The sequence below is a fragment of the Triticum aestivum genome, chromosome 5D (genome assembly GCF_018294505.1).
Source record: "Triticum aestivum cultivar Chinese Spring chromosome 5D, IWGSC CS RefSeq v2.1, whole genome shotgun sequence".
Classification (NCBI taxonomy): domain Eukaryota; kingdom Viridiplantae; phylum Streptophyta; class Magnoliopsida; order Poales; family Poaceae; genus Triticum; species Triticum aestivum.
This window is the reverse complement of record NC_057808.1, coordinates 485,640,568-485,658,808: the sequence shown is the minus strand read 5'-3', so window position 1 is coordinate 485,658,808 and position 18,241 is coordinate 485,640,568. Positions and strand designations below refer to the sequence as shown.

Genomic DNA, 18,241 nt, shown 5'->3' with positions numbered 1-18,241 from the left:
TGGATCGCTTGCCTGTTTACCTTGCTAGGAAAGGCTAGCCTTACTGATGGAGGCGAGCCAAATCGGCTCCTTGGCTCAACAGAAGAAAAGAGCTGGAAACCGCTGGTAACGAGGCAATCTTGCCCAGGAACTGAATCCCACGCTTCCTTGTTGGACCAGGCTAAGCGAGGGCTTGCTCGATAACCAAACGCTTTCTAAATTTCTGATTTATAATTCATCATTTAATGTATTGCTTTATGAACCAAAAAGCAATTCCACTGCGGCATGGTATCATGTACTTATGTGACTAAACTGAATGATTGAGGAATTGATTGAGTGATTCTGCACAGCATGGACATTTGCATCCAAGGTGAAATTAATTTATCACCAAAATATATACTCCTCATATAATATTAGGAAAAAGGTGGCTATCAGAATCGTCAAAGCTCCTTCAGCAGAATAGAGGTGCGAAAGTGCCTTTCTGTATCGTCCACATGTGCATCCAAGGTGTATATTAGAAGATTCCTCATATAATATTATATTTGTAAAATAGAATGATTCATCATGGATCCTGGCTAGCTAGAACCATGTCATTCATATGTTCACTACATAGCCATGAATATGAATCGTCATTCATATGTTCAACTACATAGCAATGAATATGAATCTCATTCATATGTTCAACTACATAGCAATGAATATGAATCTCATTTTCTCCACCATGCATGTCCTCAACATTCATGGTGCAGAATTTTCTGAATTCACATGTGCCATTTAAGTGCATTATTCTGCAAGGGTTTCCTGAATCCATGACTGCAAGCCTTCTCTCATTCTTGTGCACATACACTCTTAAACAACCAGCCGACCACGCAGAAGCTACTCATTGACGATGCTGAAGGAGCCTCTATTCTTCACAAAGATGTTGCACATGTGGACGATAGAGGACGGAGAAATCCACGGGAGAGAGAGAGAGAGGGGGTCCAACAAGCTGTGGGGCTTGTTGAACTGCAGTAGCGCAATGTCATATGTGCGGGACCGGTCCCACCCTAGTGTGATCAATACAAATGATCATTTCTTTGACTACTTTCGGGGGCACATATCCAACAAAATATGCGTTAGATATGATGTGTTGTGACAATTTCACACTTGCTGAAGAACAATGTTTACTCTATCAACAAAAACCTCAGAATCGCATGTAGCAAAAACATTAAGTGTTTCAATTTCTCTAGCACGCACGGACCATATAATACTTCAAAATATTTCTCTAACCCGTATGAGTTTCATAACAGCAAGGCATGTGACACATATATCATAATGGTCACATGCTCACATGTCAACGAGATCATCTTCATCCTCACTCTCATCATTGCTCCTCGTCATCACAAGAACACCCAGCAGACCCCCACTTAGCGCCACATCCATAGCAGAACTGAAAGTCACACCTGTACAATTTTGCAACCATCAATTTTTTAGCCGTCAAGACTTCCATGCAACAATACCACTAAACAATTACTCCACAAAGAAAGCTCCTCTGGTTTGAGGTTAATAAAAAATATCTACACGAAATAACTCAAAAAAGCCATGCATCGTCTCGCCCAGTTTTTTCTTACATATATCTTCATCCCAACAGGGCCTGTCATCCCTATCCCCTGCATTGCTCTGTTAACAAGCTCTTGCTTTTACGGTACCCAGTGATTTTTTAGCTGTTCCGTGTAAATTTCATTGAACGTGGACAAATTTTGGTTGCAATTCTGAGCCCCGCATGCAGCCTCCCGGAGAGAAAGAAGCGCACTATTTACCTGCAGATAATGTGAAGGCAGCCATCTCGTTTGGCCACGGAGAAGTCGCACTTGGGGCACCGCCTCCACTTCTTCTCTCTGGCCATCTCCATCAGCATCAGGTCCTCCCTGCTCCTGTCCCCTCTCTTGTACGCGGCGCAGTCGACGTCCGCGTGCCACCGCACGGCGCACTGGGCGCAGAACAGCCGCCGGCACACCTGGCACTGCGACTGCGTCACGGGCTTCCCACCATCACCCTCCTCGTCGTCGTCGGCCACCATCATCTCCGAGCAGTCGGGGAAGGGGCAGTAGGTCCTGCGCGCGCCGACGAACATGGACTCGCACAGCGCGGCGCACCACCGCTCGAACACGTCGGCCGGGAGCGCGGCGCGGCACAGCTCCGGGTCGAGCCTGCCGCCGCAGGACGCGTCCAGGCACCGCACGGCGGCGGCGGCGCCGGGGCCGGACTCGAGCCTGGCGCGGACGTGGCCCGTGATGCACGCCCCGCAGAAGGCGTGCGCGCAGGCACTGCCGCCGCGGTGGAACTCCGACGGCGCCGTCGGCTCCGCGCAGATGCTGCAGCAGGGATGCTGCTGCGGCGGCGCCTTGCTGCCCGCGGCCTCCGCCATTGGATGGAGGTGCGAAGATTTTGATGCGTCGGCGTTGCTGACGGCTAATGCTAGGCCGCCTCGATCGCTCCGCTACTTGTTAGGCTTTGTTGGGATTTGGTCGTTTTGAAGCGCTTCCTTCCGGAAATTCAGGAGCTTACCTGCTCCTCGAATCTGGACCGGCTGTTCGTTTTTTTGTTTGTTTTTTTTCCTTTTTTCTTTTGAGAAAAATCTGGACCGACTGGTGCAAATGCGATTCGTAACTCGGCTGGTTGGGAAGTTTTGTTTCTCATATGGCCCGTCACTCGGCTCGTTGGTCACGCCCATTTATATTGTCATGGGCCATGTCTCGGGTGGACTTTAAAATGCCCAAATGCGTCCCTTCAGTCACCTTCCAAACTACTCCACCAGCGCACCTAAAAAAAAGAAACTACTCCATCAGCGTCCCTACTATCCCTGGCCTACCGCTCTCATACTCTTTTCTTGCTTTGCTGCTACTAATGGTCCATATATACATGTTTCCCTTCGTCTACATTCATGTGCCACACAAGTTTGATCATCTTAGCCAGAGCACGCTATAGGTACGCCCATGCAGCGGCAGAATTTTGTCTTTCTTCACTTCCTCGGAATGAGCGGCATCAAGAAGCATGTTATGCGTCTCGAGACCTTATGCGGTGGCCTTAGTTAGGTACCACCTTTTCTCAAGAAGTTTTAGCCAAAAATAAACGCCATAGATCAGATGCACCACAATAACTGCATCTGATGGGTACCGAAATATAGGCATCCGTATCTAATGTGTTTAGTTAGGCCCGTCTATATTACACCATCTTAGGTAATAGAATGGTGTGTCGGTCGATATTACCTCACCTGCTTGTTCCTTGCCTCATGATCTTGCCGGTTGTTGACTGTACCTCACCTGCTTGTTCCTTGCCTCATGATCTTGCCGGTTGTTGACTGTACCTCACCTGCACCCCGAGTCGATGATGCAAGTAGCTCACCTCCACATCTACCCAGCCTGGCCATAACGCTTGGCCTGGTCCTCGCCTCTACCGTTGTCCCAACCAAACGACAAGAGGGCACGTATATTGCACATGTTGTACTAAGCATATCTTTGTATGGTACATGTACATAATAATTAATGCATACTGTTTAAAACTCTATGCTAGAAGTGAAATGCTATGTCGATTAATAAGCTTGCAAATTAATTGACGTAGGTTCCTTGTATTTTCTTTTGTGTAATTTAGTATTTGCTTACTGAACACTATAAAGAACCCCACATCCCAAGCGGTGTCTCCAGATATATTATTGTTGATGCTTCACATGCCCAACAGAGGATCCCAAACACCTTGTGCCGCCAAGGGCAAAAGTCACTTTCACATGTTGTGGACAATTCACACTGTGTTTTATTTCGGCAAGACCACTAGCGGTGTCTCCAGACATATTACTATTGATGCTTCACATGCCTAACAGAGGATCCCAAACACCTTGTGCCGTCAAGGGCAAAAGTCACTTTCACATGTTGTGGACAATTCACACTGTGTTATATTTCGGCAAGACTACTAGCGGTGTCTCCAGACATATTACTGTTGATGCTTCACAGTTCACATGCCCAATAGACGATCCCAAGCACCTTGTGCCGCCAAGGGCAAAAGTCACTTTCACATGCTGTGGACAATTCACATTGTGTTTTATTTCGGCAAGACCACTATCTTATTTTTCATTGCAGACTCATCACATAAAAAAATTTAGAAGTATGTTGTGTTAGCTTTGTCTCACGACCTAGTTTTTTTACCATAGTTCGTATTGCAAGTTAATACCATGCCATTGTAGGGACGTGCGATATTTTTGATGCGTCGCCGTTGCTGACGGGTAATGCTAGGCCGCCGCCTCGATCGCTCCGATACTTCTTAGGTTAAATTTTGTTGGGATTTCATCATTTAGAAGCGCTTCCTTCCTGGAATTCAGGAGCTTGCATGCTCCTCGAATCAGAACCAACTGGTGCGAATTCGCGACTTGGATGGGACTGTACCCATATATATCTCTGTCTCGTTGAGGAGTTTTTATTTTGTCATGTGGGCCAGCATTAGATGTTCTATACGATGGTTGCTCAAGCCTATTTTTAGCATCATGGGCATCACTCGAGTGAACTTTTAAAATACCCAAGTGCGTGGCTTCAGGCACCTTCCAAACAACTCCCATCACCGTCCCTCCTATCCCTCCCCCGCCGCTCTTGGATTCTTGCTCACTTTGTTCCTACTACTAATAATGGTCTATATAGACGGACGCGGAGTTATTCCGCGCGAGCTCAGATGAGCTCGTTATCTGGTGCGTTCGAGAGCGCATGGGGATGTGCACCCCGAGGTTATACTATCGCAGGAAAAACGATGGGAAAGTGGTACTGTGTAGAAATACGTATGCGGCAGGCGGGGCTCGTGGGCTTGTCTGTAACATGTGGTGGGACGTCCGTCATCCGACCACCATTTGGGCCGTGGGCTAGAATTGGAGGTTCCATCTGATCCGTGGGACAGAATCTTCGGGAGTACGGTTAGTGGGCTTGGGGGGAAGAACTGAATGCGTATTCCAGGGCCTTCTCCCCAAAATCGACGGCCTCATTCAGTTACGGGCGGCTGGAGAAGTTTGGGCGACGAGCGCCGCCGGCGACCAGCAATGGAGTTCCTGCTGCAGCCAATCCGCGGGTATGTCACACTGCCCTTCCTAGGCCAAACCAAACGCTCATCACACCACCCCCTCCCGTTTATGCTGTTGCGTCCCCTGATGTGCAGATTTGACATGCTTTAATCCTTGTATCAGATCCGCTTTCTTGGAAGAGGTAGGAGAGAGTCTGGTGCCGCCGGTGGTTCCTGAACTGGGCTCTGTGGCGGTGGAGCAGCATGTAGAAGACATGGTGGTCGAGCTGCCAGTGGTGCAGCAGGAGATGTCGTCCCATGTGCACCAATCCGCCAGCGGCCATGCGCAGATTGTGGCTGGACCGGCGTCGGGCGGAGTTAGGTTGGAGAGCTCACCGCCGTCGTCAGAGTTGTCCACTAGGAAAATGACTCCGCGAGCCCCTGGGTGGAACAAGAGGTCAGTTTTGTGCGGTTTAAGTTTAACAGCAGATTACAAATGACATAAGTGTAGTGGTATGACAATTTGATTACTTCTACTGCATTACATGTAATATTTTTGTTGGTGTTGCTTATTTTCTTAGCACCTAGGTAGTTAGCTTTTGTGTGGCGAGCGTGCAGTTAATAAGTCAGACATTGATCTGGTGTCTGTGTGTTTTTTATAGGAAATTTGTGAAATGAAAATCTATGTGATCGTAGAATTATTATCGGTTGGATCAGCAAATGGGACAAAGAAAATTATGAGTCTGCAATTATCGGTAGTTCGTCCTGCTGTAATATTTGTTTTTGCATGCATCCTGGTAGGCCAAGCTGTATGTTGCTGGCAAAGATTGGTTGGTCCTTTTTCTTTTTGAAATGCGTAATAGGCATTCTGTCGCAGGTTGAGGATTGGAGCTGCTGCCCCGAGTAGGCCACCGTGTCCAAACCGCATCAGCGCGTTTGAGAAGGCTGTGCGGGGTTTTGCTGAGAACCCTACGGAGAATGTTATCACACCAGTTACTGGCACAACATTTGACTCGGTGGGAGAGGCTTAGACTTCTACAACTTGTACTCCTATGAGAAGGGGTTCGGTATTCGTTATGGCAAAAGCAGGTTAAATGTGGAGAGGGCCAAATGCATGCAGGAAATAGTTTGTGGTTGCTCGGTGAGTTATATAATTATTTCGTGTAGTAGGACATGCAGGTGAGATGGTTTTCTCTGTGACTTTACTGACTGAATCACTTGGGAAAACATCTGTGTAGGGGAAAGCAGGGGTTGAGAACACAAGATCTTGTCGTTGTGAGTGTCCTGCTCTAATTAGGCTGCTACGAGCTGAGGACAACGGATGGTACATTGCAGAGCATAGGGATACACACAACCACTCCTTGTCGCCTAATTTCAGTGAGACAATGCACTGGCCATCTCACAAACACATCGATGTGTACACCAGAGATCTTGTGAAGCAGCTGAGGCAGAACAATGTGAATTTGGCAAAGGTGTACAGCATCATTGGGGGTTTCTTTGGATCGATGGAGAATGTTCCATTCATGAAGAGGTCATTGCGTAATCTGTGTGGGAAGATAAACAGGGACCATGCAGAAGATGATGTGAAGAAGACAATTGATGTGTTTGCCGAGATAGGGGCTAAAGATCCACACTTCACATACAGGGTTCAATCTGACAACGAGGGGAGGATCAAGAATCTGATGTGGGCAAGCGGGAGCAGTAGGTTGCAGTACTCATTTTTTGGGGATGTCATCACATTTGACACTACTTACCGAACTAACCTGTACGACATGCCATTCGGGTTGTTCGTTGGCGTAAACAACCACTTCCAGAGTGTTATCTTGGCAGGAGTGCTTGTGCGTGATGAAACTGAAGATAGTTTTGTATGGGTTTTCTCCGAATTCCTGCGAATGATGGGTGGCTCTCCACCTGTGACCATACTAACAGGTAATTTCCCTGACATATGTTGTGAAAATAGTAAACAACTTAATGATTGCACTTACCTGATAGCTCTTTAGCTGTGACCATGCTGACAGATTATGTTTATCTGTGCTGATTGAGTTGTGCGTCCTAATTTGCAGATCAGAACCGGGCTATGGAGCTTGCAATCAAGAACGTTATGCCAAACACGACCCACCGGTGGTGCAAGTGGCATGTCCTGAAGAAAGCGAAAGAGTCACTCGGTAGCTTGTACACAAAGAAAAGTGAATTCAGGGCTGAATTTTATAAGGTGATAAATCACATGTTGACTGAAGATGAATTTGAAAAAGGTTGGGAGACGCTGCTGGACAAGTACAAGCTGCGATCTCACCAATACATGACAAACCTATTTGAGATTCGTAGGAAATGGGCAAAACCTTATTTTAAGGGCGTTTTTTGTGCAAAAATGACTAGCACGCAAAGGAGTGAGAGTGCAAACCATATGCTAAAAAATTATGTCCCTCCTGGTTGCCCTATGCACATGTTTGTTCACAAATACATGAGGTTGCAATTCGACCGGGAATCGGAGGAGAACTATGAAGAAAAACGAACGCGAATTGTAAGCTCTTCTTGTCTTTGCAGCTGTCGTTCACAGTTTGATTTCCGATAACAATGTTAATAATTTCAAATATGGGTATGCTTGTGTGCTCTGTCTGCAGGGAAGGCCGTTGCTAAGAGCGAACCTTGCTGTGGAAAGACATGCGAGCAAGATATATACGAGAGCCATGTTTGAACAGTTTAGGCATATACTTTATGAATGTGGACCTTATCAAGTGGAGGAGGTGGAGAAACACCAGACATATATTGCAATCCACAGCGAAGCGGAGAAGAGAGAGAAATGGTGCAAGGTGTCGTACAAGGTTACAATGCTAGATGGGGGCAATGAATTTGACTGCGAGTGTGGACAATTTGCACACATGGGCCTGCTGTGCAGTCATGTGCTCAAGGTCAGCCTCTGATCATATTAGGATAGATTTGACTTGGTCTATGTTGTAGGAAATTCCAAATATTTGTTGTGCTGTGCTTTCGTCCATAATCTTGGCTATGTTGTTTGCAGGTGTTAGATTTATTCGGGTTAAAGAAATACCGGCAAAACATATCGTGAAGCGATGGACAAAAGATGCTAGAGATAAACTTCCAGCTCACCTAGTGCAGTACCAAAAGGATAGCATGAAGAATAATCCATTTTCATATAGGCACTTCACAATGTACATGCACGCGATGGAATTGGTGAGATTAGGGGACACCAGTGTTGATGCATACAACCGTCTGATGGAATTGTTCAAATCTAATTTGACAGTAATGCTACCGTTTGCGGAAGTTAGGGATGGTCTTGGGCTAGAGGACAAGATTGCAGACAAGGGCCTTGCAGTTGATCAGACTAACCATAATGCAATAGTTGGTGGACAACCTACTAACGCAGCGGAGATCAATGCAGATCTTGCGGACAATGACTCTATGTCGAGGACAAGCAACCGTTTGGATGGGCTTCTGGCACCAGCAAAAAGAAAATAGATGGGACGACCGACAACAAGTAGGGAGAAGGCTCCATATGAAGGGATGAGCAAACGTACCAGATTTTGCACAATTTGTCGAAGGCAAGGTCACAAGCGAACAACTTGTCCAGACCGTGGTGATATCCCAAAGCAGCCTCGGAAGGCGGCTAGATGCAAGAACTGTGGTGTCGAAGGCCATCGACGAAACAATTGTCATAAAGCAATGGCTGTAGAACTAGGAGGATGCATGTAAAATGTATTATCCTTTGTAGATTGCAAGGACATGTAGTTTTTGAACTTTTGAAAAATGCTGGAAGTAATCCAATGTTGTCTGTCGTATGCTCTGTATGGTTTGAATGCAGTGCCAGCAGAATCATCTGCTGTTTTTATTGAACGAATTATGTTTTAAAGTCTTTTATTATGAACCATGAAATGTTGCACATAGCAGAGTGGATGATTTATCTTATTTTTCCTCCAAACTGGGGGGAGGAAAAATTCAGGGCGTTCAGGCAAGCGATGCACCGCGTGATGCATGAGCTGGTTAAAACGTGAAGAAAAATTAAGCCGGGCGAAACGTCAGTATGTATAATTTAGTAGGTCTTGTGAGATTGTTATGTCCGTCCAAAATGGGATCCTGGGCTCTCGCCTGGGCTGCAAGTATAAATGATGGTGCTTGAGAGGCCTGGGCATTTGATATAAACCGAAAATTCGGTTTCTACCATTCAGTATTTTTATAAAATCTTCGGTAATCAGCTTATACCGTATTTGCTGAACGTGGAAAAGATTCAGCTGCGTTCCTTGGTTCCTCTTCACCAGCACTCTTATATAGCCTAGCTAACCACGTCCTTGTTTGCTCCTGGCCGAGGTGGGACTAAACTACAAGACGGGAGCGCCGACGCTGCTTTGGTAAGTACGTGCGTGCAAGTATACTACTGCCTCACAACTGAAAAAGAAGCCCACAATAGCTAGTCAGCTTGGGCCTTGCTTGTAGGTCCTCGGTTTAGCCCATGATTTTCTTTTGTCGCGAGCGCTCGCACCTCTCGAGGCTGCCTAGCGCGGGAGCAGATTCTAAAAAAAGTAGCGCGGTAGCAGCTCCTTTCGCTGTAGGTTCACGTGCCCTCGCGTATGTTCGGTTTCCAACCCTGATACTACCGAACCGAAGGAATCAAGTTCGGTTAGCAGAGTGAAAAACCGATTTTTTCTGTAGAAACACCAAAAACCGAACTTTCGGTTTTTTCGGTTTCGGCTTCGGTCCGGTGTTCGGTTTATCGGTTTTTATGCCCACCCCTAGTGCTTGATAGCTGGCTGCGCTGCTACCTCGGGGCAGTCGTTCAGTAGGGAAGAGCTTGGGAGGGGGGCGCATTGCCGAGCTTGGTGCGCCATGTCTGCTTCAGTTAGCTCAGCTGATGGCTCTGTTCTAACAAGATTCACAATCTTCAAAGCTTTGAGCGGCTCGGATGAGGTTAGTAAACTTTTCTAGCCGTATTTCTGGCTGACGGATCATGTTTATGTTGTTCGAAAAACTAATCTTTCCGTGCGGCATCGTTGGTTTTGCAGGACTCCATCGACAGTCTTGCTTCGGCCGCTAGTGTGAACCAGTTCTTGACTCTATAGTCGGATCTGTCGGATGGTTTCTTTTAGGTATGCAGTACCTTGGCTGTCTACTACTTACTGGTTTGATCTTGTTCTGTGGATCTTGGTGGAAGCAATGTAAGAACAGCATGCCCTGGTGTTTAAAAACAGGGAGTCAGACCCATAGAGCTGGGATCGGAAGCGGATAGTGGTGGTGCACATGCTATAGCCGTATTCAGGGAGGAGGACGCGCTCGAACCTGAAGCCGGTGGCAACGAGGGTTCAGGCGAGCACAACCCTACTGCTGTCAATTGGATTGGCGTCCCGGACCCCGTAGGAGTTGCCGATGGCGATCAGTCTCAGGCGCCAGCGTTGGATGGGGGAGACGACAAGACGGACGACGACGATGAGGAAGAAGTGGATAGTGCGCCAGCTAAGCGCCGACGGTTTGGCTAGCATACGCCAGTATAACTATTAATGGAGTAGCGTAGAGTTGCCTTTAGTGCCGTTTAGCTAAATCTGCATAGCCATCCCTAGTTGCTTATGGTATATTTTGTATAAGAATGAGTGGTATCGTGTTACGTATGTATGGTAGTTGTGTGTGATGGTAATGCAAATATTGAAAGACCATCCGTATGATGACTTCTGTCTAAGTATATTTTAATTATCGACACCCGTGATTAGTGTCGGGGTCCTAGACAATTGCAGGGTGAGCGTGTGACGACCATTTTAATATTCAGCACAGATAGCTGCATGCTGCATGCATGACTGGGAAGAGTACTCTGCATGCATACGTGGGGACCTTTTTCTATTGCTGTGCATGCGGCGCCCGGATGTCGCGCTTTCTGGTGTTGGAAGCAGTAGCAGGAGAAAGATGGGGGGGAGCGGTCCACGGTAAACATCCTCTGTGTTTGTCATTTGTGGCAAGCGGCCCACCGAGCAGATGTAGCTACTGGTCGAGATGTCGTGGTGGTCCCAAAATAGATGTATGGAATTGATTTGAAGCGCAATCTCAGCTAGTAAGTAATGAAAAATGTAAACAGTGAAAACATAAAATCGATTGCTTCGTCGGACACTTAGGAAAACAAAAATTATTGGGGGTGGTGGTGGTGCGCGGGAAACTTCCCCCTAAGCAAGATGAAAAAGAAATATCTATATCCCACTCCATAGCTTGTGACATACAAAACGTTAATTTATTTACCTTCTCTGTAAATTGGTGTCAGAGGTCAGGTGGGCTGGTGGAACCCGGGCAGGCTTTTTTACCACACTGCGGTGCACTGTTGAGGTGCTGCTCATTGCAATCCCCTCCCCACTTCCCCGCTACTCAACAGGAAGGAGAAGAGTGAGGTGTGGCTAGGAAACGACCGTAGATCTGGTGGCCGGCCACCGTGAGAAAGCGGCTCAGAGGTGAGTAGCGAGCGCAGACGACGGCGCCTCTAATCTGCTCCGCCCTCTCTCACTTATTTCACCATGTTTCTTGCTTGGGGAGCTCAGTTGTGACTTGTGGTCTTCTGTACGGCGTGGTGTCTTTGATTGCAGGAGGTGGATGACGACCGATGACACTCCGGGTAGCCGGAAACGACGTAGATCAGTGGATGACGTGGATGACGGCGGCGGATCTAGCCGGAGAAAAAGGAACAAGAAGTGGGGGAGCTTGGCCGTGGTGGTGGCCGGCAATGGTGCGCCCGTGGTGGAGCTTCGGAGGCGCGCAACATACGCGAGCATGTTCGCCACCCCACCGCTCGCAAATATTGGCCCAGTGTTCTACACCATAGCTGTTCCCACTGGAATCGCCGGTCTACTCACAAATCGGTACGCCGGTCCGGTAGATCGCAAGTTCTATGCCTCTCTGCTAGCTAGAGTGAACCCGAGGACGATGACTTCCGTTTTCTTTGATGGTGAAATCAGAAGAATTACTGTGAGGGACGCAGTTAGGATATTTGGTGTGAGTGGTAGAGGTAGGCTAGTGGAGTTTGGAGCGCCGCAGCACAGGTCTGAACTTATGGCCACCATCAGGAAATTCTTGCGGCTTGAAGGAACAGGAGCTGTTAGTGTGCAGGAGTGCCGAGGGGTGATTAGCAGAATCAACCCCTGCTGCATGAACAGAGAGGACACAGTTGCTTTCGTGGTTGCTATGACCATCGTGGTTTGCGCAACATACATGGCTCCCAGGCAGTCAGTTCAAGCCATTCCTGAGGAGATCTTGCTGGTGGTTCAAGATCCAACACAGATAGGGTCGTACAACTGGGGGGCGTACTTTTTTGAGAATACTAGGAGGGGTGCAAGGCGGCTGCATGGAGACATAGGATCAGGCATGGACCATTGCATCTTGGGTGGATGCCCACTTTATTTGGACGTGAGTGCTTTTGAAATTAACTTTCTGATCCAATCATTCTCCTGTCCCCTTTTTGTTTTTATGTTCAGAGAAAGCTTGATGCCTTTTGAACTACCTTTCTGTCCAGTACTTTGCCCTGGATTGGTTGGACTTTGGGAGCCACAATTTGTGTTCAAACATGGCGCCTAGGATTGCAGCCTACACACAAGATCAAGTAGCCATGTTGATTAAGGTTCTGAAAGCTAACCCTATTGCTTACAAAGTAAGTAACACTGACAGACAAGCAAAAAACAAGTGCATCTGAGTAAACTAATTGATATCTAACTATGCCCTATTTTTTGATTAATTTGTACAGACTAGACTAGAAGGGTACATAAGGAACATGGAATTGACATGGCATCCTCTGATGGCAGGCAGCATTTCACTGGTGAGTTGAATTTGTGCCACTAAGTACATAATTAGCAATGTTGCGATATGGGGAAAAAATTGAAAACTGAATAAAATTCTGCAGGATGATGTAGAAGAGGTGGGTCAAGTTGCTGACAATAACAATACAACTATTGGCACTGCTTCCATGGCCGAGGACATAAGAAATGAAACCGGCGACCCACCTACCAGTAAGTCTGTTTCATTCTCATTTGTGTATTCCATGGTTTTCAGAAGTTAATGATGTGCTACAATTGGTTGAACATTCAGATAACGAAATTACTACAGGACCCGTTGTTCTGCTCCCGGTGGCTATGTCAGTACAAACTAGCGGGGTGGCAGGGGTGCGTCGTTCTCCCCGACTTAGTGCCAAGAAAAAGGGGAAGAAGGTTGCTGTTGAAGAATCGGACATGGAATCATCAGACAGTGATGAGAATGAGCGTGCACGTGCTGAACGGCGTTCCAGAAACGCTGTCCGTAACCTAAGGAGACAAGGTGAAGAACTCAAAAGCCTGGTTTGCCATTGTGTTGTTCTTCATGTTTTGATGTGCTTACAAAATGTATGCACCACACAGATAACCTCCGGAACGAGCCACAACAGGGGATCCGTGTCCGAGATGCTGATGGTACGCTTCCTTGTTAGACTGGTTTCTGCATTAGGAAAAAATAATGTTGCCAACTAATATATTGATATTGTGGCTTGGTGACATTAAGCACCTGCGCCGGGTGGCATCGTCGGGCTCTCTGCTGTCGATCAGAATACAGGCATGTGACAGAAGGTCTGTCCCTGATTATAGTATTGAGAATTAGAATCATAACCCATATCAATTATCTGTCATGCAATGCAGATGAAATTGCTGGGATACTGCGTGAGATCAGCACGATGCAAATCTGTGCTGTAGGTGGGGGAAGATGGCATGGCAATTCAACGAGTGCACCTATGAAACGAGAGGATCATGGGGCACACGAAGAAGAAAACCTATCAATGGACATTTACGAGGAGTGCGCGACCCAGCTTCAGAATGAGCTGCATGAAGAGTGTGAGTAGCTAATAATTTTCGTCAAGTAAATGAATTTTCTGAAATACACTGGAGTAGGATTATTAATGATTGACTAAGAGCAAACTATCTACCTTAATGCAGATGTGAAGGAAGAGGTGTCCAATGCTTTGATCAGGGACATAACGGTGAGAGCGTCGCAAAGGATCGCGTATGTAATAGACAGTGATAGCAGCGAAGATCTTGTGCATGAAATTTGGTCCGATCCCGAGCACGAAGAGCTGGTCGAGATTGACAGAAGGCTAAGGGAGGAGGAACAACAGAAGGAATCCATTGAGCAGCAACAGAAAGATGCAGAACTTGCAAAACTCTGCCAGCTAGAGGAGGAACGGGTGACAGTTGAGCAGGTACACCGGGATAATGGGCTTGCTCATATGTACCAGGCACTTTACAACCATAACGGTGAGTATAGGCAGTAAGGACATAGCATTCGTGTTCGAAAAAAATCCAGTGTGGCGACGGACTTACTGATGCATACCTCTGTTTTGTGTAGCCACAGACGAGCAGGTAAGGGAGGCAACGGCGTTGTCTGCTGGTGAAGCACAAGTGCATGCTACTGGTGGTGGGGCGGCGACATTGATAGAGCGAACAACAGGTAGTATGGTGTAATTAACAATGTGCTACATACATGACTGAGAACTACAGATATTCATTGGTTCGAGACATGCAGGAGTTCAAACCAGGTTGGATGATTTCTACAACTGTGAGCCTGGCTTTGTGACGCCTTCGGCAATGAGAGGTACATGCAAGAACAGACCTGTGTTCAAAATAATGTTAACATGCAAAATGGCTAGCTGAACAACATTCTAACGAATAGACTTGTTTGAGTAGCAGGTAGAAGGGTCACCGCAAGGCAAAATGATGCAAAGAGGACTAAAAAAGGAGGATCAAGAAAAGGAATAAAAAGCAGGTGACAAGCAAGCGCAGAAGAGTAAGGTTCTCAAATGTAATTGAGACGATATGTCCTTCTGAGAGCTCAGAATCCGATAACACGAGCAGTGATGATGGGAATATTGCTAGTGATGAGGATAACGGAGTACCTGCACGCACGAGTATGGCCGCTATGAATTCTGTGAAAATGTTTTCATTTAATTCGGTTACAATGAGACAGATATATGAGGGGGGCTGATAATCGAAAATTAATAGGGCTTCAAGACAGAGGAGGAGACGGGGTTTCATCAGCACGTACGACTGTCAGGTAGCTTGAGGGACATCTTGATGCATCAGCTGTAGGAGGAGAGGATGTTTCTTCGGATATCGGAGCTTGTGAGTATAGGTGCAGCCCAATTACTTTCACCTACATGTGTTGTGTTCGATGTACATAGTGTACTAACACCCAAAGTTTGTTTGACTACAGCAAGTAGATCACGTCCTGAAATGGCTGGAGTTACTACGGAATCTCGTGGAGATGATGTTGGAGTAACCATTGGGAGGCTTCATCGGCACGAGGTGCATGATGGGTGCTCTTTCCCTGGGAGGACAGGTTAGTTATGACAAATATAAATGGAAATGAGTTATGGTTGTACGGCTAATAATTCATGTTGACTAGTGAAATTTTCTTGAAAAAACATAACAAAAAATGATGGCAGTTATGGAAGTTGGAGGGAGCTCAAAGGTAGTAGTATCAGGACTGGGGGGGGGGGGGGAGCAGAATAACAGGTACATATGATTTCGGGTCTCCATGGTTGGGTAAATCAACATAGTTGAATTGTGATAGAATGAAGCGCGCAACTTTTATGAAATGAGGATTTAACTAAGATTTTTTGTTTCGACGCAGCAGCCTCTGAGAACATACTAGTCCAGCCGGATGCGGATCCCCTGTTTCAGACGCAAGGTGCAGCTCATAGTTGTCAGAGAGGAACAGGTGAATACATGTGTTATAATATATTAGGATGTAAAGAAATAAAATTTTGAATTTAATAACTTAGTGGGTACTCACTGAATGTTGGCTGTGCAGGGCCTGTGTCGGAAAGAATGTCAAGGAATCTGAGGTTGCCAATTTGGGTAGCAAGGCCTGAGGTAAAGGGTGAGATGGGTAGTTTGTTCCCTAGCAGAGCCGGCCTACGACATGATATTCCAAATGCTGAAAATTTATTGCAATTCTACGAAAAGATGGTTCATAGTATGAGGAGTGATCGGGACAGGTGGGAATTGCTAAGATGACAAAGTATTCAATTGTTTGTGATTTCTTTGAAATGAATTAATAGTTGTGCCCCTATTGTGTAAAAATGTTTGCAGGAAATGGTTCAAACACGTATTCATGACCTTCGTCCTGCTCAATGGGGATGATTTCATACATGAGTTTGGCCCTGATGGAGAAATGACAACAATAGGCTGGACAGCGTTCTCACGTAGGCTGACTAGCAAAGATGCACGAATGTACGGCAAGTGGAAGATAAGGTGGAGGCATCTATTTGACATCCGTTTTGTGGTACGGTCAACTTCCTCCATATGATGTAGTATAGAAACTATCTCTTTTCATGATGCCCTAGTACATGGCGTCAATTCCTAACATCGGTTAAAACTTGTGAAAAAAACAGGAACACCTGATGGATAACTACGATGCCCTGGATTATGGCCTCCTAGCAAGTATGATGGATGAGGATGTTCTTGGATACAAATTACAATGGACAAAGAAGGTAAGAAGATTATAGATGGAATATATTTCGTGTGACACTATCAGATGGAAAAACAATTACATACCAGTCTGATGATTGCTTCACATTTTTGCGAATGTGCAGTTGTTCCTTCCTGTACCATTGATGGACGGATTCTCCTTTTATGTTGTGGAAGTTGAGGAGAAAACTCTTGTTGTTCTGGATCCAGCAGAGACAAGCATTCATGATGATGAGATGAGCATCAAACATGAGGATAACGCGACACTGGTACTAAAAACACTTCGGACAGTCCTCCGTAATCACTTCTCAGACTGAGATATACCAGAGCTCGGCTGGAGCATCATATATGGCTACAACATGAATGAGCCGTGTAATATGTAAGTATTTACCATCGCAAAAATCATCTAAGGCCTGCAAGAAAAATATCAAATAACATTACATGCAAACCTGTGATCATTTGTAGCGAGGACAGCTGGATATACCTTGGTCACTATTGGAGGTCATACAATGGACTGTATCTCCAAAGACAACTTGGTGAGGTACGATTTGGAACACTCTAGATCCTGTTGTCGAAGAAATGAATTTTTTTTGATGGAGTGAGTAACTTGCTCATAAATTGTTTTGCAGTACGAGCTGGCTTACCTGAAGAAACAGTTTGCGTATGAGGTGATTTCGATGAAGGGCAACAAAGGTGAACTCCCAAGCTTCATGATCCAGGATGTCTTGTTCTGAGCTAGCCAGACTAGCGTCTTTATCTACTAGTGTACATTATGCGCTAAGGTTTTATAAAATGCGTACTTCCCGAATGAACTAGGTTTGGAAATCAAGCATAGTAGTGGTCATTGTTTTAGCTCCCATCCCTCCTAGTGGTGCGGGGGTGCAATCTGCCCTGCTATGCCGGCAGTCGCTGCAGGATAAGGGTGAAGGTGTGTATTTTGCGTCCTGTAGTACAGGAATTTGTGATGGAACCTGTGTGGCTGGTTGTGCAGGCCATCTTATTTTGGGTCTGTGTGGTTGGATTGAATCATTATGTGTGCACAAGACTTATTTCGTAGATGGAATGTGATGTTGTTTTAAAAAACTTGTTTTTGCCTTTGGTGAATGCTACCAACAAATGCCTACATCCTGTCTGCAACTTAAGACTGGTTATGTAGATGTTTTAGTACCCTGGAATTAATGATTTTGGGGCTGCTGTGTGGTTGCATGCAGTAACGTACATCGTTTTTGAATGAAAAAGGCAACAGATTAACATTAAAAACAGGTTGGTTGCCGTGTTAAAAATATGAGACATGTCAATGGATGTCATGATGCATGAATTTGTTATCTTCTGAATAATGCAGTAGGTTAAAAGGCAGAATTCACATATCAAAAAATCTAGGGAATGGTTAATACCAACAATTCAAAATTGTGGACATATTAGTAGCAACGAAGAATGTTGAACATAAGTAGGCATTCAGGATATAGATAAGTCGTGCCAAGCAAATGTAGGCATTAAGGATTTATATAACATGCCGTGGCTATCCCAACTGATAGGCTATTTGGTGCGAACAAATGATGAGCATCATTCTACATATTACATGATGAAGCAGGGTAGGGTGATGGATTAGAACCTGACGCATATACCTTACAACCCAAAAGAAATCTAAGATAACCCAGTGATGAAACTACGATAGTTTGTTTAGACTCTCAAAAGTGAAATGCAGCTCTCGCCCCGGTCCTAGCCATCAAATTCGGAATCGGATCCCGCTAAAGCCTTCCACAGAGCCTTGTGCGCGAGATCGA

At 46.0% G+C, this 18,241-nt stretch overlaps 5 protein-coding genes across 5 annotated transcripts; 4 read left to right on the top strand and 1 right to left on the bottom strand.

The window, feature by feature from the left end:
- Nucleotides 1-1,106: 1,106 nt before the first annotated feature.
- LOC123125636 (probable E3 ubiquitin-protein ligase ARI8) lies at nucleotides 1,107-2,651 on the bottom strand. The gene is made up of 2 exons (XM_044546104.1): nucleotides 1,779-2,651; nucleotides 1,107-1,421 (listed from the first exon to the last, which is right to left on the bottom strand). Exons 1-2 carry the CDS (start codon nucleotides 2,384-2,386, stop codon nucleotides 1,343-1,345), a joined length of 687 nt encoding a protein of 228 aa, XP_044402039.1. The 5' UTR covers nucleotides 2,387-2,651; the 3' UTR covers nucleotides 1,107-1,342.
- Nucleotides 2,652-4,682: 2,031 nt separating this feature from the next.
- On the top strand, nucleotides 4,683-8,275 carry LOC123123038 (protein FAR1-RELATED SEQUENCE 5). Its single transcript, XM_044543455.1, has 7 exons — nucleotides 4,683-5,061; nucleotides 5,177-5,449; nucleotides 5,870-6,133; nucleotides 6,231-6,921; nucleotides 7,056-7,513; nucleotides 7,614-7,901; nucleotides 8,012-8,275. The coding sequence occupies exons 3-7, from the start codon at nucleotides 6,107-6,109 to the stop codon at nucleotides 8,057-8,059; spliced, it is 1,512 nt and encodes a 503-aa protein (XP_044399390.1). The 5' UTR covers nucleotides 4,683-5,061; nucleotides 5,177-5,449; nucleotides 5,870-6,106; the 3' UTR covers nucleotides 8,060-8,275.
- A 1,556-nt stretch (nucleotides 8,276-9,831) lies between these two features.
- LOC123120962 (uncharacterized) lies at nucleotides 9,832-13,024 on the top strand. The gene is made up of 6 exons (XM_044540912.1): nucleotides 9,832-9,912; nucleotides 10,194-10,468; nucleotides 11,562-12,378; nucleotides 12,485-12,619; nucleotides 12,713-12,784; nucleotides 12,869-13,024. The coding sequence occupies exons 1-6, from the start codon at nucleotides 9,832-9,834 to the stop codon at nucleotides 13,022-13,024; spliced, it is 1,536 nt and encodes a 511-aa protein (XP_044396847.1).
- Nucleotides 13,025-13,637: 613 nt separating this feature from the next.
- LOC123125635 (uncharacterized) lies at nucleotides 13,638-14,555 on the top strand. Its single transcript, XM_044546103.1, has 3 exons — nucleotides 13,638-13,823; nucleotides 13,926-14,243; nucleotides 14,335-14,555. Exons 1-3 carry the CDS (start codon nucleotides 13,667-13,669, stop codon nucleotides 14,448-14,450), a joined length of 591 nt encoding a protein of 196 aa, XP_044402038.1. The 5' UTR covers nucleotides 13,638-13,666; the 3' UTR covers nucleotides 14,451-14,555.
- A 943-nt stretch (nucleotides 14,556-15,498) lies between these two features.
- On the top strand, nucleotides 15,499-16,830 carry LOC123125633 (uncharacterized). The gene is made up of 5 exons (XM_044546102.1): nucleotides 15,499-15,705; nucleotides 15,799-15,985; nucleotides 16,080-16,272; nucleotides 16,382-16,480; nucleotides 16,583-16,830. Exons 2-5 carry the CDS (start codon nucleotides 15,816-15,818, stop codon nucleotides 16,772-16,774), a joined length of 654 nt encoding a protein of 217 aa, XP_044402037.1. The 5' UTR covers nucleotides 15,499-15,705; nucleotides 15,799-15,815; the 3' UTR covers nucleotides 16,775-16,830.
- Nucleotides 16,831-18,241: the final 1,411 nt, after the last annotated feature.